Consider the following 23,596-nt stretch of genomic DNA (forward strand, 5'->3'; position numbering starts at 1 on the left):
CCTCAGAGCAGCCCTGAGCACATAACCAGCACTCGGGCATCTTGAGCCTGCTTCTTTGCACATAAGTTGTCTCATTTCCAAGACTGACGGGCAGACACAGTGAGAGTGAGTGAGGGTGGGGAGTGCTGCTGAGTGGGCCTTCTGAGCACAGCACAGAGATGGTGTAAACAAGTCTGTATGCACTCCATAAACCTGCCTTTCCAGACCATTTCCTTTTGCATGAGAAACTCATACTCCATCTCCCAGCACAGCTTTCCTTGGGGGGACTGACATGATGCTTGGTGGAGATCAGTCGAATGTCTTCTCTCGGTAGGAACGTAGCCTTGCTGCCACGGATAGCACCTGTGCTGATCAGAGTTTGGGTGTCCTTGTCATGAACATAGAGGTGCTTTGCTGACCCTTGCCTTCTGTTTCTAGACTGATTCATTCAGCAAGTGGCCGCTCTTACCACGAGGAGTTCAACCCCCCGAAAGAACACATGAAGGACGATGTACGTGAGCTACTGAGACGTTTCCTCTGAAATCTCCTTTGCAATCACCTTGGGTTTGGCTAATGCTCTGCAGCATGTCTGCAAAACTTGCTTTCTCTCTCTCACACAAAGATCCCCCTCCTTTTGGGGGTCAACCTTCCCAGCTCTGCCCCTTCCCTGCAGGCAAGCTACAGCATGGGCTGTAGATGGTTAGGCAGGTTCTGATGCCTCTTCCGGGTAGGCTCAACCTCATTTCCTTAGTAAGCAGCTTTGTGCCCCTGTTCAGACTCCTCACTTGTCCCTTTCTCCAGAGCCAAGCCTTACCCCTCCATCTCCTGTGACCAGCCAGGAGAAGTCAGATGTAGCTGTATGGGTGGAGGAAGGGATGGCCTGCTCTGACAAAAGGTCACTGCTGGGCTGTAGCTTGTCTCTGATATATTTTTGGCTGCCTTGGTGTTGCTTTCTCCCAGGTCACTGGGGAGCCCTTAATCCGCCGTTCCGATGATAACGAAGCAGCTCTGAAGACTCGGCTGAAGGCCTACCACACGCAGACCACCCCGCTGATCAACTACTACACCCGCCGTGGGATCCACACGGCCATCGACGCCTCCCAGACTCCTGACGTGGTGTTTGCCAGTATCCTGGCAGCCTTCTCAAGAGCAACATGTAAAGACCTGATTATGTTTGTGTAGAGCTCTTGGTTTGTGCAGAGCTCTCTCTCCTCTCTCTGTCTCTGTCTCTATCTGCTGGGGTCAGGGGTCTAGTCACTAGAGAGTGAAAGAAGGGGGTGATCCTGCAGCCTGAGAGTAGACTGCGCCCATTAAACAAGCACTTGACAGTCTGTGTGAGCACAGTGGTGTCTGTAAGCATGCATTGCCTCTAGAGGGCACAGTGAGCTAACACACCCGCCTGTCGCTGCTACGACATGTTGGCCTCTGTTCGGGCTGAAAGAGAATTCTAGTTTTGTTCACGAGACAAAGTTAATTGGAAAACAGCTGCACTTCTCACTGCTAAGCGGGGGACTCGGGAGCCTCGCAGGAGGACTGGCAGTCGGGGTTGAGGCATGTGAAGGAAGCTTACAAAATGTCAGGCTGGTGTCGCTGTCTGTCCACTACTGCAGATAAAATGTTTTGTCTGCTCACGGGGGCGGGGGGGGAGCCCACATGTTGCAGGGGAGAGAATGGGTGAATCTAGTGGGAGTGTAGTGACTGACTGCATGTGTGTGAGCCCACGTGGGTTATCTGTTTAGGGGGGATCAGGTGAATCCAGCGGGAATGTAGTGACTGACTGTGCGTGGGCACGCATGCGTGTGTAAGGCTTACTATTATTCCATTCCATGTAAGCAGATGCTTGTGCCCCCTTATCCTTGTCCTCTTTTGTCTTGTGTGAGCAGAGCTCTCACCTTTACATCTACTTATAACTGACTGTGACCTCCAGTAGAGAGAGTTCATGGGGAAGGAAGGGGCATGTAGGCAATGAGAGGGGTTGAGCTGGGATATCAATTCTTTTTCCTTGTTCCCAACGTCTGAACCTCTAGAGCTTGGTGTACACACAAGTGATTCCTCAAGGACTCTGAGATAAAGCTATAACTGACACTTTAAGTGTCCTTGAGCTCCTCTCCAGCCTGACCTGCTGTGTGTTAGCATGGAAATGTACTTGAGTTTCTCAACCCAGGCTAAAAGCGTGACTGAATCCTGCACTGCTGGGTGTTTGTTTAATCCCAGAGCTTACTTTATCACGTTTTGGTGCTGCAGTAAAAAATGAGGCTGGTAAGAAAGTAATGAACCCTGTCCTGTGCAGGAATCCAGCTGTAGCTAAAGGATCCTATTGTCAATGCCAGTTGGCTGGCCTTGATAAAACTTGGCCTTTGACCTACAGTTGGTTTTGCTCGCTCGTTATTTGACTTTCTCTTGCATAGGGCAGGGGTGGGCAAAACATGGCCTGTCACGCCATTCTATCTGGCCTGTGGGGCCTCCCCAGAATTTAGAAAATGAATATTAATCTGCCCCCGGCTGCCTGTTATGCGGCCCTTGATGGCTTGCCAAAACTCAGTAAGCGGCCCTCTGCTCGAAATAATTGCCAGCCCCTGGCAAAGGGGATACGGACTCTCTCCTTTCGGTGGCTGCTGTAGGGTATGACATGTTCAGCCAGAGGGCGTGCTGCCCTCCTTTTTCATGACTTCATTTAATCTGAAAACCACTCAATTCCTGAACATCATCCCTTCTCAAGAAGTGCAGCTCTCCCCCCACTATCGAGACTGCTCTAAATAGCCCCAGAAATTGAAAGCAGTCTCGTCACTGCTGATTTGTGAAAGCATGTGACTGTGCGGAAAGGGGCTCAGAAGGAAACACAGCAATTTTAGAATTCGCTGGCAGTTGTCCCCTGATTTAGCTTCTTTGACTTCTAGTGTTGTATAGGTCATTTCCTCTTGCTGTTGCCGCAAGGGTGACCTTGAGGGGGTGGTACTGCTGGCAGGCTTCTGGGCACAAATGTTTTGAGGGGGTGGTGGTGGGAGACAGGTCACCAGTTAGTCTAGGACAGCAAATGTTCAGGGAGTAGGCAGTAATAGATGGGTGTGTCTGAAGCCACTCTCGTGCATTTTGCTTGCCTAGAGAAAAGTCTCTCCTATCAGAGCAGCTTTTTATCCCAACTCCTGCTTTTGAATCTCTAGAGATAAAGGGGGCACTGGAAGCAATAAAGTCATGGAAGAGAGGGTTGTTTTTTTTTTTCCAAGAAGTCATCCTGGATGCGGGAGAAGCTTGATTTTCCCCATGAGAACAGCATGTTCCCCTGCATTCGGTCTGAGTGGCGGCCATATCGGCCCCGTTCCACCATACATCATAATTCATTTGGTGTTTTTTTTCTCCTTAAATCTATGTTTCTTTTTTTTTTTTTTTTTTTTTTTTTTTCTTTGTTTGGGGATTATTCCAGCCGAGTGACTACGTGAGCCAGATGAGACGCCACCAAAGGCTGCATGCTGTTCCACATCATTCCATCCCTTCCCTTTGGGAGAGAGGGAGGGCTGTGGTGGGGCATGGGGTCGTGGCTGATCGGAGGAAGGGTGGGGAAGATGCCAAAGGCAGACTGGTTTTTCTCATCAGAATCATGCTTAAGAGGAGATTTTTATCTCTCTCAAATCAGCATATGGGGAGGAAGAACGACCGCAGAGTGAAAATGGATTTCTGTGCCAAAGACCAGACCCTAGATCCTTTGCTGTGTTAAGAGGGCTGGACTACCACGCTTCCACTTGGGACTGCGGTGCTTGCTCCACGGTTTCTTATGACTCCAGGGAGGTTGCAGAATGGGTCGTTCTGCTACTTGCCCTCAGCTCCCTACGGTTGACCAAAATGAATGAATGCCTCCTTAGCTCTAAAAGGGAAGGAGACAAAGTTAGTTAGCCTTTTTTCTCCCAATTCATGGAAGTTCTGGCCTTTCTCAGGGCAATCCTAAAATGAAGCTGTGGTGCTCTTCAGTCATCTGAGAAGCCATTCACTCCCATATGTGTCTAGGGTCCTGAGCTGTAGTCCAAACCTGTCTTTAAGAGACGATGGCTCCTTTCTGATCTTGGCAAAACTGAAACCCCTGTAATATCAAAGAAATGCAAAAGGATATTTGTCCTCTCCCATTTGACTGTGAAAGTGGCACTTAGATTATTTTTGCCTTTCTTTACAGACCAAATGCTGCCTTGTCTAGTCTCCGAATCAATAAAATGTCCTTTAAATTTTGTATCTGTAGTTGCGTCCTTGTCTTTGACCTACGCACAGTGCAGAATGGGAGATTGTAATCGTGTTATATCCTACTACACAAACACTTGAGGGGGGGACTTTCTGGTTAGCTGCTTTGTGCAGCGCAGATATTGCCCTGCAAACTCTCTTGACAAATGTTTCCAACTCCTTGCTACCATAGTAGTGACTTCTCTTGCTGCCTGAGTTCTGCTTTTCTGCATGCAGAGAGTGGAAAATGCACCTAACCACCTTTTTGTGCTTTGCTTCCTTCTGGGCTGGACCTCATCTTGTGGGCACTTTCCACAGCAGATACACTTCTAGCCGTGCCGGTGGTCCTCTCTAATTCCATTGGTGTTTTTATGGCGTGAAAGGGGCCTGCATTCCTCCCCTTCCCCCACACGCTGCGAGTCGAGCGTTCCTGCTTCTGTGTGCAGCTGTTTCTTCCCATCTCTTGTGTACCCTGTGAACGTGTCCTTCATACTGACTACCTTGCACCCTCCTCATCTACACTGTGCATCTTAGCAAAATAAAAGAGAACAAAATCTGCCCTAACACCATTTTTAGAGTACTGCATTCATCATCTTCCTTTATCCCAGCCTCCTCGGGAGTCTGACCTTGTGCGTTCTCCTCTCGGGTGGTTTTTGGGAGGGATGGTTGTCTTGATGTGGCTGTTCACAATGTAGCAACACCCCAATCCAGCGTTGGGGCCCCCTCGAGTTTGCCTAGTGCTTACCAAGTTCATAGAAATGTGGCCTCCCTGTCATCTGTGATCTCTTTCCACGATTATTCTGTGTCCTTGTGCTGGGTTGTTTTTACAGCTTTGATTAGCGTATTCCCTCGCAGGTAAGCTTCGGTTTTGTGATGTTCCTACATTACCTCTTGATGGTAGACCTTAAACTGGCCCCTTTCTGAGCATTTGAGTGTCCTTTCTTACTCTGGCCTTGCTTGCTGCGTCAGGCTTCCTAGAACTGATAAGGGAAGTCATTGGGCAACCCGGAGCTGGGATCCTGTTTGAAACCCCCAAACAGACTGCGTGCAGAGCTTGCAATGATCTGCTCGCGTCTGCTTTTGAGAACGGCCGTGGTGGCAGTAGATGGGGCTTGCTTGAGGCGAGCCTGCAGCCTGTATAAAGGGGATCTATTCTGAGCCCTTTTCTCCCCGTTGACTGGGAGCGTGGCTTTAGCAGGAGATGCTTTGCAAGTGTTGTAAATGTTCTGTTCGATGACTTCACCCCTGCAAGCTGCTTATCATGTGCTCTTTTCCAAGTTGTGTTCATATTTCATACAGCTAAATTATTCAGCAAGTATAAAAGGGAATATGCCCTATTTATAGCACTAAGGGCAGCTTGGTCCAGGACCGCGTATTCCTTCTTCCTGTTAAATGCGGCGCGACTTCTTCGATGCAACACTTTCTTCTAGGGAGGCATCATGCTGTGTCTGGGTGGGACAGGGAAACAGCAGATCCTTGTTTCTATTGAATTCATCAGAGCTGCGCATCTGCCTGAGCCAGCTGCAAAATGCATTGCAGCAAACCTCTTGCTCTGCCCAGTGTGTGTGAGCTGTAGGCTGCAGGATATATTATGGGGTGAGCGACTAGAGCCAACTCCCTGACCTGTCAAGGGTATTTGGAGCAGGGAAACGTGGCTTCAGCTGCAGGGCCCCGCATGGAGCAAGGGAGATGGTAGTGACATGGCACGGTACGTGCTCTGTGCAGGGGGAGGGATACTGCACTCCCTTCTCACCCTGCCAAGAACATGTAAGGATGGGGTGCTAGGCAGGTTTGGGGTGCAGGGCACACAGCAAACTGCCTGATAAGTGTCCTTGCTTCTATTGTGCCCGCAACTGGTGCTGGTACCCTGTCCCCCCACCCGTCCTATACCATGCCCTTGATTTTTTTTTCGTCCTTCCCAGCCCTCAGCCCTAATTGCCCTGCTTTTCTGCTCGCTCCCAGCCCTGCCTGTCCTGCCTGCTACTAGGCACCGCTGTCCAAAGGGTGGTGGGTCCCACCCCACGCGCATGGGGCAGAGCAAGGGGTTTGCTGCAATGCCTCTTGCAGCCGGCTCAGGCAGGAGAGCAGCTCTGATGTCACATTTCGGGCCCGCTGCACAATGCCAAGAGAGTGGGTAGGAGGGGAGAGGCGTTGGGGATGGAATTCCCCCCTCTTCAGTTCCTAAGGCAACTATTTCCACGGGTAACAGGCAAACACAGCACAAAACCGGAACAGCCGGGTGATGGGGAGGCTGGCCATTGGCTGAGAGCAGGGTTGCTGGGTGACATCACGGGAAAGGTGCTGGGGGGGTTGTGGGGAGGGAAGAGAACAAGGGAGGCTGCTCTGCTGCTGCAGCTGCGGAGGGGAGCGGAGCAGAGAGCACCAAGGGGATCCACAGCAGGTAAGAAAGGATCCCCCCGCTTTGAAGAGGCCAGGGGACGGTCACCTCCGCCTCCCCAGCTCTTTACACGGGCGCCCATCACCATGGCATCCAAGCCCTCCATCCCTTTTCTCTACACTTCCCCAACCTTTCTGACCAGGCATGTGGATCAGAGTTGCCTCCTGGGCTGCCCGGCACAGCTGACAGCCTGTGGTCTAATCCAGGTCGGGCATCTGAGCTGCACTTGGCCATGGCTGGGAGCCGCCCTTGAGCTCTGTGCCAGGGCACAGCTGCCAGCCTCGAGCGAGGGGCGCGGGACAGAGCCTGAGTACAGGGCGAGCCCCTGGCTGTCGCTAAATGGGAAGTGGGAAACGTGGGGCAGCAAGGGCTTGGAGTACAACAGGCGCCAGCGATGGGGCGGCGTGTAGTGTCCCTGCTGTATCTGGAAGTGGGAAGCCGAGCTGTTTTTAGGTTAAAGTCGGGGTCAGGCACAGCCATGGGCAAAGCAGGCCCAAAAACGGTCTGTTGTCCGATTTTACTACTATCGTTATCTCTGACGAAGGGGATACTAACAATTCACCCAGGGCTGCCAGGAGTCTAGGTAGAGTGCTGGTGAAAGTGTGCCGATGACCAAAAAGTCCCAAATCTGGAAGGGGCAAGTCTCCCCAGCATGTCGCTGGTGCAACGGGAGATCGTAAGCAGTGCTGGGGCACCGGGACGCAGTCCAAGAGTTCGTGTCCGAGGGAAGGAGCAGAGATTTTTGCGCTTGCCAAAGGCCTTGCATCCTAGTAGAGGCCAGGGACAGCACACACTCACCTTGCTGTTTCCAGGAGTTTTCTAGTTTGGGCAGAGTGTCGATCCCCTGTCCTGGGGGCTGGGAGGCAGGGCAGTGACGAGCCTTGATGTCAGGTTGCTTTGCAGCAGAGCAGTTGCATAACCAGACCTGGGCATCTAGGAGGAAAGACTCTTGTGCTGGCTCAGCGTGGGATGAACTGCATCTCCGGCTATAACCTAAAGGCTAGGATTCTTCTTTTACATTAACCCTTGAAAAAGCGATGGATGGCATGATGTAGCACTGCTTCTCGCCCTTCGGGCAGGCAAAAAGCCAACGGGCAGCAGAAGCACGTTAAGCGTGAAACAATGCAGCAGCCGTGGCTGCTGTTGCAGATCTTTACTGTATCAGCACATACAACACGTGCCCGTTTGCGGGGGGAAAGCACCTGGGAATGCTCTGGCTGAGGCATGCTGTCAGGCAAGCGTGGGTGGTGATTAAAATCCCCTTGTAACTCAGCAAACAAATAACAGGGCTTGCAAATGCAGGAGAGTCTAGATCTCAGTGGGGAAGTAGATGCACTGCTTCAATCACAGTCAGGGAAGGATGCCAATGCAGTTGAGGGCATTGGTTTATAATTGTCTCATTAAAACTGCTTACAATTCTCCCCCACATAGATGGGAGCACAATAATCCCTTGAAAGGCTGCGGGCCTGAAAATAGCCAAGGTGCCAGCATCTGTTGTGCAGTAGGTACCATGGAGAAGGCAATCCTTAGAAACCCCCAAGAAAGAGATTGGATGGTGTCTTAATGAGGAGTGCAACTAAACTTGTAATTAAACTGCAAGGTTATCCCAAGGTGCATCAATCATCTCCCCAAGGGAACTGGTTATATGCAGAGCCACCCGGGGACGGCTCAAGGCAGGTTACTCTGCCGCGTATTTTGTAGTAACTGGGTAAACAGCTAATGTTGCTACCTGGTGATTTCATCCCATAGTCATGGGGCCGGGGCCTTGCCTGGGCAGCGAGCGGGCTGGCCGAGGGCGGGCTGCAGTGCGATTGCCCAGGTGGCTGGGTTTCATGTGAGTTTTATGACGTCGGTAGACAGGGGAGGAAGGAGCCCTGCAGAGAGAGCTCTGCCTGCATTGCCTTTTTGCAGTTGTGCTCAAGCACGAATGAGATGTGGTGGGAGGCAGCCAAACGGGTCCGTGCTACTGCTGGGCTGTCCGGCACAGACGGCACCGGTGTCAGGAACACCGCACTCCAGTCTGGGCAGACGCCTCGTCTCTCACGTGGCTTTTTTTGAATCCGTCTCTCCTGCGGTTTGAGCCTCCAACGTGCTGGTGGGCCAAACAGGATGATAAACGCGTTTTGGCTAGGACTGCGCCTAACCTGTGCTTCAACTTGCCATTCGAGCGCTGTCAGGAAGCCAGCGCATAGGAGGCCTTCAAAAAGCAGGGACCCTCGTGCCACTTTCTCTCTCCCCCTCTGCCTTGCTCAGCAGCTGAGCCTCCTCAACTTTTCCTCACGTGATTCGGGAATGGGAATGTAATGCAGTCGGGTCTCTCCGCGCAGATGAGCTCAAGTTATGGCCTGATGTGACGCGGCGCTATCACGGTGTAACGTTCCCCAGTCGTGTTAGGTTTCCAGATGTGCGGGCCCCGAGATGAGCGACCGCTGACCGTGTGCTATGTGCCAGGGATAGTTAAAACCGGGTTTTCTGATCTTTTTGTTGTCCCGGCTGCCTGGGACGGAGAGACCAGGCACCTTGGGAGGGTAACGGTCTCTCTAAGGGCATGCCGGTGCCCAGCGGCACCCCTCTGCAGCCTGTTCCACAGCCCTGTCCAGACAGCAGAGGACTGTGGACCTGATGCCTACGGGGCACAGTAAGGGCAAGGGCACCTGTGAGGAGGTCTCCCTGTTTGCCTAGAGAGATCCTGCCAGGTCCTCCCAACCCTTCTCATGCTGCAGGGTCTGAAATGTCATCTCAGTCCTCAGCCTTTACTGTTAGCTTCTTCCTATTGCTTTGGGTCAGTCGGTTCATTAGAAATGCACCCAGGTGCTTCCTCAGACCTGGGTCACATTCATTTGTTTTCACTCTTTATCTAATAACTCATGTCAGGTGAGTGCCAAGCCCAGAGCAAAGTGTACCCAGGGAGAGCCCACAGAAGGGGAGGCAGGTCTGGCTCCCAGTGCTGCCAGAAGCCAACGTGGACTCCTCACTGGTGTAGGTGCCATGGGGTCAGGTGCGAGCAGTCAGCTGTACTGCCACAGAACAGAAATGTAATTATTTCCTATGCTTATGATAAATTTTGCCCTAACCCAGGGGTGGGCAACTATTTTGGGCGGAGGGCCGCTTATCGAGTTTTGGCAAGTCATCGAGGGCTGCATGACAGGTAGCCAGGGGCAGCTAAATATTCATTTTCTACATTTTTTAGGGGCCCCGCGGGCTAGATAGAATGGCCTAGTGGGCCACATCCGGCCCCTGGGCCACATTTTGCCCACCCCTGCCCTAACCTCTCATGGCTTTATGGAGAGTCCAGGGCAGTCTTGGTCTCCCCCCTTTCTTCAGTTTTCTAACTTATTTCCTTGAAGGCTGGGAGGGTCTGAAGAGAGAGCAAGCTCCCTGTCTCCTGCCTTTGCCCCACAAGCCTGTAGACATCTTATCAGTAGGCCTTGCTGACCCCTCATCATTAGCGCTGTGCCTTTCCTTTGCAGCTCATTGCATTTGTCCCTGCTCTAAAACATATTGTGGCCGGAGAAAAGGGGTGAGGGTGCATGGGGTTTGCAATGATCCACGGTGCCTAATGCAGTGCTGAAGTAGGTGCAGCTCCATTGACTGCACTGGGGTGCGGGACCGCTCTCCCCAGCAGCAAAAAGCTCTTTTTTCAAGGTGTGGCTCCCTCTGATCTGGGCCGCACTCTGAGAGATCCAGCCTGGAAGACAAGATGGCAGGAGAAGTGTTTGCAGGTGAACGTCCAGTTTGAACGGGAAATGACAGCCGCTCCCTGGGCACAAACCTTCCACTGGCTCCAAGAGGCCTTGTTTGCACAGTCGGGGTGGTAGGGGCTGCTCTTTGCAACCACACAGCTGAGACCTAAGAGTCTTCTCTCGGCAGCGTTACTGTCCATAAGCACCTGGGTGTGTTGCTCGTTTCCCAAACCGAAAGGGTTACCGCGGGCTGTGGTAAAACCTCTTCCCTTCCTCCCGCGAACAAACACTGGGGTTTGGCAGGGCTGGACAAGCTTGTCCTGTTAGATGTTAAGGAAGCGCTCTTTGTTCTTGGCCGGGCGACAGGACTCTGTTCTGTGTCCGGTGCCAGGTTCCCCAGCTGCCGCCGTGCCCAGTTTCTGCTCATAGTCACATGCGCGGAGTGTGTCCTCTTCTGACTCGGGGCTAGAGACCCCACCACGCCCGTAGGAGGGAGAGCTGCGCCAATCCCAGCAGGGCTCTGGAGCTGATCCAGGGGGAACAGAGGCCACTGGAAGGGCCACGTAAACTCCAGCCTGACTGTGAAATCATCTTGCACGGACGGCAGGAAATGCAGCGCCCACGAGGGCTGTTCATGGGGGTGGAGGGGGGTCCCCTAATGTGTGTGCCTGCAACATAGCAAGCAGGGAAGCTCTGTCTGAGAGAGGGGGCGTTGGAAGTCAAGCGCTCTCGTTGCTCTGCAGAGATGCCACCGTGCTTACAGCAGGGCAGAGGGACCGCATCTCCAGAGCCCTGCCTGGTCCCTAGCAACTATTGCTGTTTCAGCGGTAACCGCTGCACCGCTCGGTAACATGCTCTGCGTCTAGCAGCGCAGCCCAGAGCAGAGGGAGATGGCACCTTGATAACTGGTGGGACCACACCTCACTGCTCGGGCACCTGCAAGCCACAAGCTGCAAAGAAACAGCTGTGAATCTGCACCCTGTGGAAAGTGGTAATGGATGCTGCCCACCGCATGCATGGCAAATCTCCCATGGACTTCAGTGGGGGCATGCCACCCAACCCTGGGGGAATTAGATGTGGCCAGCTTGGGTAAGCATTGATGGGAGGAACTGCAAGGAAGGGGGGTATAACCAGATATCCTGGGAGGACAAAGCGTAGGGGCAGTTAGCAGGGGAGCTCTTGGGCTCTCAAAGAAAGCTGTATAGCATGGGCTGGTGGTGAAGGGGCCAGACAGGGACGGGGCAGGTCTGGATACAACCACCAGCTCTGCCACTTGGGCAGCCACTGGATCTCTTGGTGCCTCACTTCTCCATCTGTCGCTTGGAGTTGGAGGGGCTGATGGTAGAAATGGCTGCCCCTTTTTTGGCTCCCTTAGCCGCCTTCCTAGAGCCAGTTGATTGGAGTGCCACCCAAAGAGCCCCCCAGACATCATATGTACCTGCCCAGCAAGCATCCCATTTTCCCCCATTAAAGACTTCCTCCCCCAGGAGGTGCTCTCACCCATCGGGGCACTTGGCTCTGCCACTGCTGCCCACATCCAGCTGGGCACGGCAGCTGGACCTCCGATGCAGACCAAGTTTCATTCTCCAAGGCAAACAAGCTGGGGCTGCTCGTGCAGTAGGACAAGCCCTCTCTACTCCCCCGTCAGCCCAGGAGCTCAGGGTGATGCAAAGCCCCCACCTCCATCTCCCCACCCCGTCCAGCCATGGGTCAACAGGCTGGCCCACCGAAGGGACTGCTAGTGAGGGGTCCTCATGAACTCACTTTTGTGGGGGTAGGATCAAATGGAAGGACCCTGAACAAAACGCAATCTTGGAGCTAAAAAGCTCATTGGTTTCCCACCTGGTTCACGCTGGCTCAAGCCTCTGGAAAATTTAACTTATTTTCCTTGTTGTGGGGCCAAAAAAACATGGCTTGGAAACCCTGTCCCACTCTCCTAATCCCTTTGCCTGTCAAGCACGCGGTGGTGCTCTGGGTTCCAGGAACGCCGTGCTTTCCCCCTCCCACAGCTGTGACCGGTTACGAAAACAGGAACGTTCCCTCGCCAGTTCTCAGCAAGAGCTGCCCTTCGTTTCCAGAACGGGCCGCGCAGGCATCCCTTCCTCTTTCCTCCCCTTCTCGCGCTGCCGTCGCTGCTTGGAGCTTGTGCTCGTCTTCTGGGACTCTCCTGTCCTCTGTTCTCCCCTTTGCTTTTCTGTTTCATTAGTCGGCGTAGCCAACGAGAGCAGCCTGGGGAGCTGATCTGCAAGAAGAGGTTCCTCTTTGGCTCTGGTTCAGTACTGTTCTTGAGTCAACCCTGAAAGAAAGGAGAAACCCTGGCCTCGAGTCCACTGGCCAGCCCCTCAAGAGGGCTTTATGCCCCAAGCCAGGCATGTGCAATTGGTCCTTGCTTCAAACGATATCGAGACCAGGTTCAGCCTTCCTGTCCCATACCAAGTGTGGAGACCTATGGATGCCACCTCTGTATCCACTGTAGCATCCACTGATTAGTATGACCCCCCCTTTGCTATTGATTGTACCAGTTCACTCCGTCCCACGGACACCAGAAATGTCTTGTGGGAGCTGATGCCAACCGACTCGGGCAGGGGTGAGCACACGCAGGGGGAGTTTGAAGAAAAAAGGCAAGAGGAGGAAAAGTAACGAGACAGTGGAAAATCTTGTCGCTGGAACTTGCCGGAGCCACCGACTCGGGGAGGTTCAGAAAGGGCCTGGACGTGGATAACGAGACCAGCTAAAGCTGCCCTGCTTTAGTTAGGAGAACAGTTTCAGATATTGAACCTCATGCTTCAGCTCTTATTGGTAGAGAGTGGGTTTCGATCGAATCTGAAGAACCAGCGATCGCACATCAGCCTGCTGCCAGTACATTTAACATCTGCACCGCAGCAGGTGCCTGCCAGCGGCAGAGACAAAGCAGGAGTGGAGATTCCTCTGCTCCTCCACAAATGGTGGAGGATCCTTTTTTTGAGGGGTTTGCTTGGTGGAGAAACCCAAATTATTCCAGGTGAATCAATATAAACCACCCCTTCATTCACTCCAAACAGCTGGAAAATGAGTGTCGGTGGAGGTGGGGCTCTGGCATGTAGGGGATAATGAAATCAAGTGGACTCCTATGTCACGGCGGCAGAGAAAAAGGTGGGGACTAGGACAGTGCTGATTAAGAGAGTCGGCTAACGAGTCAAAAAGTGCCACTCTCCATGACAGCCGCACCTCTCGCCCTGGTCCCACGACTTTTGGTATGAGATTAGGTATGTTGTTAGTAATGCAGGAAGCTGAAAAATCCCAGCGTGATTTTCCGACTCTGGGCTGATCTTGCAATCTAAGCAAAATACTCTTGTTCTGAGTCGTAGATGGAGCGGATGAGTTACCAACACCCTTGACAGGAGACTGCAGTGTCAGGGCATCTCCGGGGCAGTTCCTTTCCTGCCCATGACCATGCTTTGGAGAAAAAAAAATCTTCCTTCAACGTTCACGGCAAGGCACGTGAAGGGGAAAATTCAGGCTCTGAGGTTTAGTGGCACAACAAAGCAGATAAATTCCAAAAGACATGCTATTTTGCGGAGTGAGGAGTTAACCTTCGGCATCCGCTTCAGGAACTTGCTGAGTCAAATCTTGTGGATGGATTTGAAAAGGTCCTAATGTTTTTATGACCTTTAATAATGTCGTCAGCTATGTGCTAAGATAAGGGCAATCCCCTTTCATGCTTCAAGACATGATCTGATTCCTGAGAGAGATCAGGAAGGAATTCCTCCATGCCTGTCTATCCCGTACGGCGCGGCAGAACGCACTAGACTTTATGCTGAAGACCTGGCAGGTCGGTTTTCCTTTGAAGGAGCAGATCTAGGCTATCGGTCCAAAGCAGGAGTGGACGAGAGTGATCAGTATGACGCGCGCCCCCTTTGCTATCGATTGTACCAGTTCACTCCATCCCACGGACACCAGAAAACACTTGTTATCAAAGTCCCATAGATGCTGATTCCCTTCAGGAGGCTGAGTGTTGAAAGCCATGCGTCGCCGAGACAGAGCAGTGCAGGTGCGTTGGGGGGAGCAGCTCCATTTGCGTTCTCCCTGAAGAACGCAGGACCCTCCGCGGAGCTATTTCTGGGGAGCAGCTGCAGGCTTAGCGACGTGGCGTTAGTGCTGCTCCTCACCTTAGATGGCTCTGAAGAGGCGCCGTGGGGTGCAGATACCCTGCCCGTGTAAAAATAACACCTGGCTGCACGTGACGGAGCAAAATTAACTCCCACCCGCCGAGCCCACTTCAGAGCAACCCCTGCCGCATCTTGCTCGGTTTGGAGTGGGGGTGGAAGCCATTTCGCTTTTGTTTCTAGCCCACTTCACTTTCCTTCTCCTGCGGTGTTTGCACACAGCAGATGGGCTGATCTGAGTTTTCCCAGGACAGCGTCACCTCCCGGCAAGTCCCTGGCTGTTTGCCGGGGGCAGAGGGCACTGTGGGGGTGGGTGCCTTGTTCTTTCCTCCACTTTCCCTTCCCTTTCCTTGCAAGCTTCCCTTTGTTCATGGCTAATGCCCTCCTCCTTGCCTTTCTATGGGGATGAGGCTGCTCCGCAGGAGGACCCAAACTCTCTCCGCAACCAGGTGGCTCTGGAGAAGGGCCTGCACTGGCGACTCTGCTGCGAAGGGGCCCTGCCTCCTCTCTCAGCCCGCTGTGCTCTGCTGGGTGTTTGCAGGTCATCACGCGGGGAGGCATTGCGTGGATCCCACTATCGTGCTGCAACAAAGAGGTCCGGAGCTGCAGCGCCTGCTCCGCTAAACAGCAAAATAGGTCGTGCATCAGCAAATGGAAAAGGACAGATGGTGCCTGCTAAATACATCTGAGCGTAGAAGCCTGCAGGATTAACCTTTTGGTGGCCACAGCTGCAAAAGAGAGCAAATGGAAAGGAAGGGCAGATTGAGGGCAGAGGTGCATGGCTTGGCCTGGCTGGACCAGTGGTCGCAGCGTTCATTCGTCTGAAAGCAAGTCGGAGGTGCCCCGAGCTGTCCAGAGGATGCTGCTGTGCGGAGGGGTGATGGGTGCATCCTGTCTCAGCATACTGGGAGCTAGCTAGGCATGGCCCGTCGGTGCTGTTGCTGGAGAGCGGGTGAATTGTGTCTGCGTTCCCAGAAGAGGCAGGGCGCGTTCTGCGTGTGAGACTGATAATCTCCCTGCCAAAGCCACAGCTTCCTGCTCTGGATGGGGTACGCTGACGGTCTCAGGTTTCTCCTTTTGAACTCGCAAGCACCCATGTGTCTGTGTGAGTGAGACAGAGAGTTGAGGGGAAAGCCTGGGGTCTCGATAACCTCTTCTCTCTGACACACTCTTTTCCTTTTCTGGAAAGCAGGCCACTGCTTCAAATCTGCCACTCGTCTCAAAGGCAGTCCTTGTATTAGTGCCGAAACCTGTTCCTCCTTGCAGTTTGGGAACCCAGCAAGCCCTCGCCCACCCCATCTCGCCCCCTGCTTTGTTGCCTTTGGGGGCATCATATTTGATTCCCATAGCCGTGTCTGACCTGCCCCTGGCATGCCCTTGACTTCTCTCCTAGCCCGACATGCAGCTGCCACCCTATCTCATCTTGAGGCCTCTTTCCCAGATTGCTGGTGCCATGTGGCTCTTCGTCGACCTGTCTGTCCCACCGTTGCTTTGCAGCTCACTGTGAAATGCAGCCTTGCCCCAGCCGGGAGCCCACTTTGCTCTCAGGAGCTGGCCCCAAACATTCGCCCTGCAGCATTGCTTTTAACGGCAGGCTTGCTTTGCAACCTGAATGACATCCAGCCACCTCCCTCCCACCTCTGAGCTCAGTTATAATTATTGACTGCTTCGCCACCCCGCCTCTTGCCGTGCTGCTGAAAAGGTGTTTGTCACCGCCACCCCCCTCTCGCCAAAGTCAGCGCTAGCAAGCCCGGGGGGGTTTCTCTAGTGGGTGATTTGCCAGCACCAAACCCATAATTCTGTCTGCTTAATAACTTAGGCCGCAGGTTTCCCTTGCTGATCCCTTTGCATTACAGGTATTTAGCGTGTCTCCAAGGGCAGCTCTTCCTTGGGCTAAACCAAAGTACGTATAATCCCTTTTACCGAGGCATCACCAGGCCCCGGGGAATGGAGGACCGAGAGAGGGGAGCGCTGTCCTTTCTAGCCATCCAAGCTGCGGGCTAAGGACGCGTGATGGCAGGTATATAAACAGGAATCGGAACAGCCCGTGCTGTTATCACGGAAGGAAATGCTTCTTTTATATAGGCAGGAAAAACATGCGTTATAAATAGCCTCTCAGGCTGCCTTTTCTTTCCTGAGAAGCAGGGCTAGACTGTCTGCCTCTGAATCCTGGCGCAGCTTCCCCGAGGTGCCCACCCACCGTGGAGGACGCGGTCCCACGAGCGATTGCCACCCAGGCAAGCTCACCTGGGCAGGGCAGAGCTCAGGCTGCGATCCGGGGGAAGGGGCACCCTCCGGCTTCCAGCCACGTTCTTCCCACGCAGAATCTCTCCACCTCCCCCTTCTTTTCTCAGTCGCTGATGGGACTCGCAACCTGCCTCCTGCTGAGTAGGTGGCTGCAAAATGCTTTTTCCCCTTCGCACTTCAGGGGAGCGCAGCGCTCTGTCTGCGGGCCGGATTTAGAAGCGATGCCCACGGCTCTCCGAAGTGCTCCGTGTCTCTTCCCCGGAAGGCATGGCAGCATCCTCCGGAGAAAGTCCTGGCAGGGAGGGCAGAGATGGCCAGGCCGTGTGTGTGGGCGTTGCACGGGAGAGAGGGTACAACTGCAAGGTCAGGCAACCTAATCCTATTTGGAGGAGCCTTGCGTTCCTGATCCCTGGGCTCACATCTCCTGCCTTTTGTTCCTTGTTTTTGAAAGAATGCAAATCCCGGCTAAACCCACTGATAGGAAAGGGATAAAGCAGAATCCTCTCTCCACTTGGAAACACCTCCAGGGACCACGAGCAGGAAGTGGGCTGTGAGCTAACTAGATCAGACCGGTGTGTTTGCATGAAACAGTGTAGAGCGCTTGTCCTTGCCCACAGTCACCTCCGTGGGGAAGAACAGCCTTGCAAAGACATCAGGGTATTTTTCCCAGGGCCCTGAAGGAGGATGATCCCGCCAGACTATACCACTTATCAAAGCCTATCGCTGTGCTGTACTTACAGAGTAAGCGCTATCCAAGACTCTCCAAGCCCATCACAGACACGTGCTACGCACGCACATGCCCGACATTCGAAAGCTTGTCTCACTTTACCCCAACCGTGCAGTTGGCCCGATGAAAGGGATCACCCACAAACATCCGTGCCCCTCACATCGCTCCTGGACCATGACAGCTAAAACATCGCTCCAGCCTTGTACCGCACCCACACTCCCGCCTCTACCTTGGGTAATTCAAGTACCATAGTGGCATCTCCATTTTACAGCGAGGGAAACGGAGGCACGGAGTAGGGAAGTAGCCAAGTCAGGATGCACGGATGATTTTACCACTGTCTTCTAACCGGTCTGTAAGGTGGTTGGGACGCTGTTGGGACTGGCCAAACAGTAAGAGGCCTCCTAGCCCCCTGTGACCCCCACCCATTAGATTTTGCCTCCCCTTTTTCCCTGACCTCCTGTTTTAGCCTTGTCTGTGGTCACTTCAAGAAGACGCTGGATTTTCTTTGCAATTCTTTGGCTCTGAAACGCACCCAGTGACCTTTCAGCCTATTTCTGTGTACAGGGGAGGGGGAGCCCCTAGGAAAGCAGCACGCGGTTCTGAAGAAAGAGGAATGCTGCGATGGGAGGAAGGTTTCGGCTCCGCCGCCGAGCCCAGGCAGCGGGTCTCAGTCAGAATGAATCTTTGTCCATCGTGACATCGCTCTTTAAACAGCCTCATACGGGACAGGCAGCAAGCGGTTATTTACCGCTCTGATATCTGGTAATCAGGAAGGAGGAGGCAGCGGAGGGTACGTGGCAGGAGCTGGAGTTTCTATTTTAAACAACGCAAACCCAAGCTGCCTGTGCTGTTTATCTAGTCCTCACCGCAGGAATATTCCAGGCGGGTTCGACTGCATGAGCGGCACTCCCCGTTCCCTCTGCACAAAGGCCCCCGCCGCCGCGAGGGGGAAGTTTTGCAACACCAGAGCAGACTCATCGAGCCAGGGGTGCATTTCCCAGCAGGCTGGCTCTGCTTTCACTCTCCATATGACAATGGGGAGTTTTTATCCCCCTCGGACAGCTCAATCACGTTGCCTCTGCAGGAGTCCTCATTCTCTGCGTGTGTGTGCATGCATGTGTGTGCGACCCCGCACGCCCATTCATCCTAATCTGGAAAGTGACATGATGTAGAAGGGAAACGTCAAATGTGCCATGTCGCACTCATTTCCCCCGAGTGCAGGAGGACAGATCAGATGCAAACGAAGCCTCGGCAAAGGGTTCAAACAACAGCAGAGCCGGGCGGGCTGTGTCAGCTTGGTGCTGAAAGCCTTCGTGGAAGATGTGTCACGTTGAGGCAGTTTGAAAAGTCTCTGTGACAAATCCTGTTCCTGTTTGAACAAGCGAGAGCTGAAGCTAGCAGTCACTTCAGTATGCCAGTACATGTAAGATCAGACCTGGACCTTCTGGGGCAGGGTTTTGCTCTGTGTTTCAGCTTTAAAATTTCCCCATTTTTTTTCCAAGTCTCCCTCCGTCAAATGGGCTGTGACTAGTTGCGACTGTTGACGGTTCCTGTCTAGTTCCAAGACACAGGGAAAAGGGAACTTGCTTCAGATCCAGGGGATTTTCCCATTGACTCCCCTCCTCCCCTCCCTGGCCAGCAGACTTCCTTGCTTACTGTCCTTCCAACCAGGGCTTTCTTCAATGAGAAGCAAAACCAAGCCGTTTGGGTTTGAATTGCTCCTCCGCTAGGAACGTGCTGAGTGGGAGCCTCTGGATCCCTGGCAAAGGCTGTGGAAACTCTCCCCGAGAAACACCTCTGCTGCTCAGACTTTGTTTTCAGATAGATGGTATGTCTGGACCATGGCGGGTTCAGAAACATGGGAAGAAGCCAGTAATGTTGGTCAGAATTGGGAAAGAGCTAAATTCCCTCAAGTGTGCAAAGGCTGGCAAAGGTTCTGAGGAACCGTCTATCGGGGTGGGGAGGGGAAGGGAGATGACCTCCTAAATACACACGAAAGTATGCCCGCAAGTCCACGCTGGCTGCTCCCCCGCCCTGTTTGTCATGATTCTTGGTGCAAGGGGAATGAAGAGTAATTTCTGCCAAGTCAGCAGGTTATGAGCTGATGCGTTTCACAGCGAGTCCAGATGGTTTTACTTTCTGCGTGTTGCAGTGGATCATTCAAGCTGGTCTCAAACTAGTTTTTGAGAACAGGAATAAAAACTTGCCTACCGTCAAATGACAGCGTCTGCCCTGAACCAAGGGAGAGAGCATGGGTGAGGCCTTGTCTACACTGGGGGCTTCTGCCAGCAGACAGATCGTGCGAGCCACCGGAGCACGTGGCCTTGAACCCACCCAGCTCCACTGGGAAGATGCTGGCAGAAGATGCAGGGGTGTGTACACGTGACTTCTGCCAGCTGCCAGGGAACAGCCTGCCTTGGTGGGAGCGCTGGTGCTGCTGTGACAGCAGACAGAAGGGGATCTGCCACCTTGGCAGACCCGCGTGAGTGGAGGCATTGGCAGTACGGCCAACAGTGCTTGAATTCTGCCGGCAACATTATGTCGTGCAGAATAGGCCCGAGTTGTCACGATGTGAAGGGCAGGGGTGGGAGGCCTGCTTTCCATTAGAAACGCAGGCTTGTACAAGTTTCACTGCTGCAGCTGGGAGGGATTTTTCTTCTGAAATTACATCAGTGCAACTTCCAGTATGGATACAGGCGGACCAGTTTCAAGACGCTTTCCATCAAGCCCTTCCCAGGTAGTAAGAGTGTAAGGTACTGTGTACCAGTGTATTGCATCGACTGTAGGACAGTTTTACTACTTTGACTATATCGGTTACAAGGATTGTTGTGTGTGGACAGGATTGTAGTTGTGACCACACCTGATCAAACCAAGGATCCCTAATTCCCAGTTTCTTGCCTCTCGTAACTGTGTATCCCATATGTTTCTGAGGACAATATTCGAAAAGCCTGAAAGCACCAACGATTTATGCTCAGTGGAAGCTTTATCCCATCTTCTTTTGGCTGCGTGCTGGTTTGTGCCCTAACGCTGGGAGACCTGCATCCCTCCTACCGATGGGGTTGTTTCCCTGTTTTTCCTTGCTCCTTGTGTGACTCGCCTCTGCATTTGCAAAAGTGGGATAATAGTCTGTAGCGCATAAAGCCAGAGAAAATGGCATCATAAAGGTGCAGAGATGTCAAGTACTTTGAAATCCTCAGCTTAAAAGTGCTATGAAAACACTAAACATTACCCAGTGCTTAGTACTGTTATTACCAAGCTGCTGGTAATAGGCAGCTTGCATGACTTCCACCTTTTCTTACGCAAAAAGAGCTATTTCACTGTACAACCCCCACCCCCACCAAACTTATCTTTGTCTTTCCTTCTAGATTACCATCTCAGTAAATGGCTTTTTGTTCTCTGACAAGATGTTAACACTCTGAAGTTAGTACTAAGCTTAGTACAAATCGTATGGACTGGTCAAGGTCAGGTGTAGAGGCAGATGGGCAGCGTGGCAGTGAAGCAGGCACTAGGAGGTGCGGGCTATATCGCCAGGAAATACTGTGCAATGCCCATGTACAGCTCTGCAGGAGGCAGAAGGGGATAATGGCTGGATAAAGTCCTCAAGGCAAACTACCAAGCTGCTAAAGAGAGGAATATTGGAAACAAAAAAGAAGTAGACAGTGGAGCATCTGGATTTGATTTCCAGTTCTGCCACCAACTTGCTGTGTCTCCTTATGCAAGTCATTTCCTCCATTTACTCATCTATAACATGAGTCTTATTAACCCTGTTTTACAGATGGGAAGGTGAGGCATGGAGAGAGAGAGGTAACCTGGTCACAGTGAGTCAGAGACACTGGAATGAAGATGCTCTTGCCTTCTCGCCCCAGGGCTGGTTGACTAAACCTTGCTGCTTTTCCACAGGGGAATAAATGAGGCAGAAACACATGTATAACTACTCCAATGCACTTTGCTATTAGAAATGATTTCACTGTGTGCTTATGTCTGGAAGAAACCAGTGAGGCTGTACTCTTCTTATTGAATGAATAATTGCAGTCCATCCAGTTAGAATTTGACAGTCTCCTGGGAACGCAAACCTTTCTGCGCTGCTTTAACATGCACTTTGCAGACATGTCAGATTTTTCTGCTTCAGTTCCTTAGCATAATAAGAGGCAATGTCCTTCCCACTACTTCATCTGTCTTTTACCAGGAGATGAGGTTGGCAGAGCCCTGGGGGCAAAAGGGAATCCATCTCTGTCCTCGAAAGTAAAATGAAGACTCTGCAATTTGTGCATGATTGCAGTAAAGAATATGTGCTATAACCCGAAGTCCTCTATATACTGGACTCCCTTCGGTCTATTGGCAGGTCTTTATTTTTTCTCAGAGTAAAAGTGACTGCAGGCTAAATGTTATTCTCTGAAAAGAGTTACAGGACACATAAATCCCTTTATGGCTCTTTCTAAGACTTATATAGAAAAAGGCCAAATTTGGGCCAAGGAATTTTCGAGTAAATCTCACGGACACCTTTATCTTCAATGCCGAAAATCATCCCGTGGACCTGCCGGTCCCAATACACAATAAATCTCCTTGCCTCTAGCAGAGATTAACAAGGTTGGCTTTGTTATACTTCATGTTATGCTGCACTTAAGGTCCTTGCGTGGGAGGAAGTCTCCGTTGGTTTCAGGGATTATTCTGCTAGTGAAGTGCGTTGTTTGATGGGATTTTGGGGTGGCCCTGTGATGGCTCACGGGAACTCCCATGATTTTTGTCATGTTTTGCTGGCATAGTCCGTCCTGTTGTGACTAGAAGGATGCCAAGACCTTCAGGTTGCAAGGGCTTGTTGATATGCGGTGGACCCAAGGATCCCAGGATTGTAAGAAAGTAGGTCTGGGAGGGACCTCCCAAAGTCATCTAGTCCGTGGTGCTCAGGGCCGGATCACGCCTGCCTAAACCATCCCAGATAAGCGTCTGTCTAACCTCCTCCTGCACCCTTCCGCGGGGGGAGATTGCACAGCGTCTCCCCCACGCTTGCCCACCCTCGCCTCGTCTCCAACCCAAATTTCCCCTGCTGAAGCTTGAGGCTGTTTGCTCCTCGTCCCGTCCCCTATGGCCACAGAGAAAAACCCTTCTCCGTTCTCCCTGGAATCGCCTTGCAGGAATTTGAAGACCTGACAATCAAATCCCCCCTCGGTCTTCAAGGATAGATGACACCAGCACGTCAAGGCGGGCGGTGAGGCAGGACGCACCCGGACCGTGTAATGATGAGGAGAGACGTTAGATGAGCTTTGGGACACCACGCTCCTTCTTGAGGTGTGGGAAAGGAGCGGAGGGCTGCAGACAGTGGTTTTTGTGGGGGAAAGGGGTCGCCACGAAGAGAAGCAGGCAGGAAAGTGGTGCAGCAAAGAGGTGCAGTTACAGCCCACGTGAAGGACGAGTAGCAGTGGTGGCCTTAGGGCTGTTGCGGCCCTGGGCAAGAGTCATTTGGGGCCTATTAGAGGCTTAATTTTGATGACCTATAAGCAAGTCAAGTAGGACGCCCGCCAAAGGTTTTGGAAACATCTGATGCCCCAGGTGGGGGCGGAGGATGGCTGCCGGCAGCGGGGCCACTTACGGTCCTGGCCCGACTCATGGACTTCAAGTTTGTTTTGGCCGATTTGGCTTGAAACACGGAACGTGGACGTTTAAAAACCAAAAAGCAAGTCGGACATTTGTTGCAAAGTTTGGGAGCCCTTAAAGTGCGAGCGGTCGCCCGGTCTGCCCTCCCCTAGGGCCGCGGCTGCTGGCGGCGGGGAGGAGGGGAGGGCCCCGTCTCCAATACTGAATATTGAATCCAGTCTCCATAAAACAACGATCGTACCAGAACCCCCAAAATGCCCGCAATGGCTGAAAACCCACAGGGCAGAGACGTCTTCTTGTTGACGTCCTATTGCCCCTGCAAAGTGCCCGGGGCGTCCCATTTGTGTATTTGGGGGCAACTCCAAAAAAGTGACTTAAAAGTTGTAAGTTTCCATTTAAATGTAACCCCCCCCCAACTCTCTCCCTTCCCGGAGTGACTCCGGTTTTGTCCCCGGCCTCCCGCACGAGGGGGGTTTGGAGCACGTGCCCTGGAATGCCGGCATGACGTCACGGCCGCGCCCAGCGGGAAAGGGGTGGTGCTGCCCGCCACCAAAATGGCCGCCGCGGCGTCAGCCAAGGGACGGGACGGGACGGGACGGGAAGGGGCGGGGGGGCGGCTGGC

General features: G+C 52.7%; 1 protein-coding gene across 2 annotated transcripts in view; it reads left to right on the forward strand.

The window, feature by feature from the left end:
- The window catches only part of AK2 (adenylate kinase 2), a 7,639-nt gene extending 3,444 nt beyond the window's left edge, over nt 1-4,195 (forward strand). The window contains exons 4-6 of one of the 2 annotated variants that reach the window (XM_006019313.3): nt 418-490; nt 940-1,135; nt 3,401-4,195. In XM_006019313.3, the coding sequence (XP_006019375.1) occupies nt 418-490; nt 940-1,135; nt 3,401-3,408 (277 nt within the window). In that variant the 3' untranslated portion in view covers nt 3,409-4,195. Of the gene's footprint in view, nt 1-417; nt 491-939; nt 3,381-3,400 lie in introns of those variants that run through there. The other variant, XM_006019316.3, reaches the window with a different exon arrangement.
- Nucleotides 4,196-23,596: the final 19,401 nt, after the last annotated feature.

This window comes from Alligator sinensis, unplaced genomic scaffold (assembly GCF_000455745.1).
Source record: "Alligator sinensis unplaced genomic scaffold, ASM45574v1 scaffold337_1, whole genome shotgun sequence".
Taxonomy (NCBI): Eukaryota; Metazoa; Chordata; order Crocodylia; family Alligatoridae; genus Alligator; species Alligator sinensis.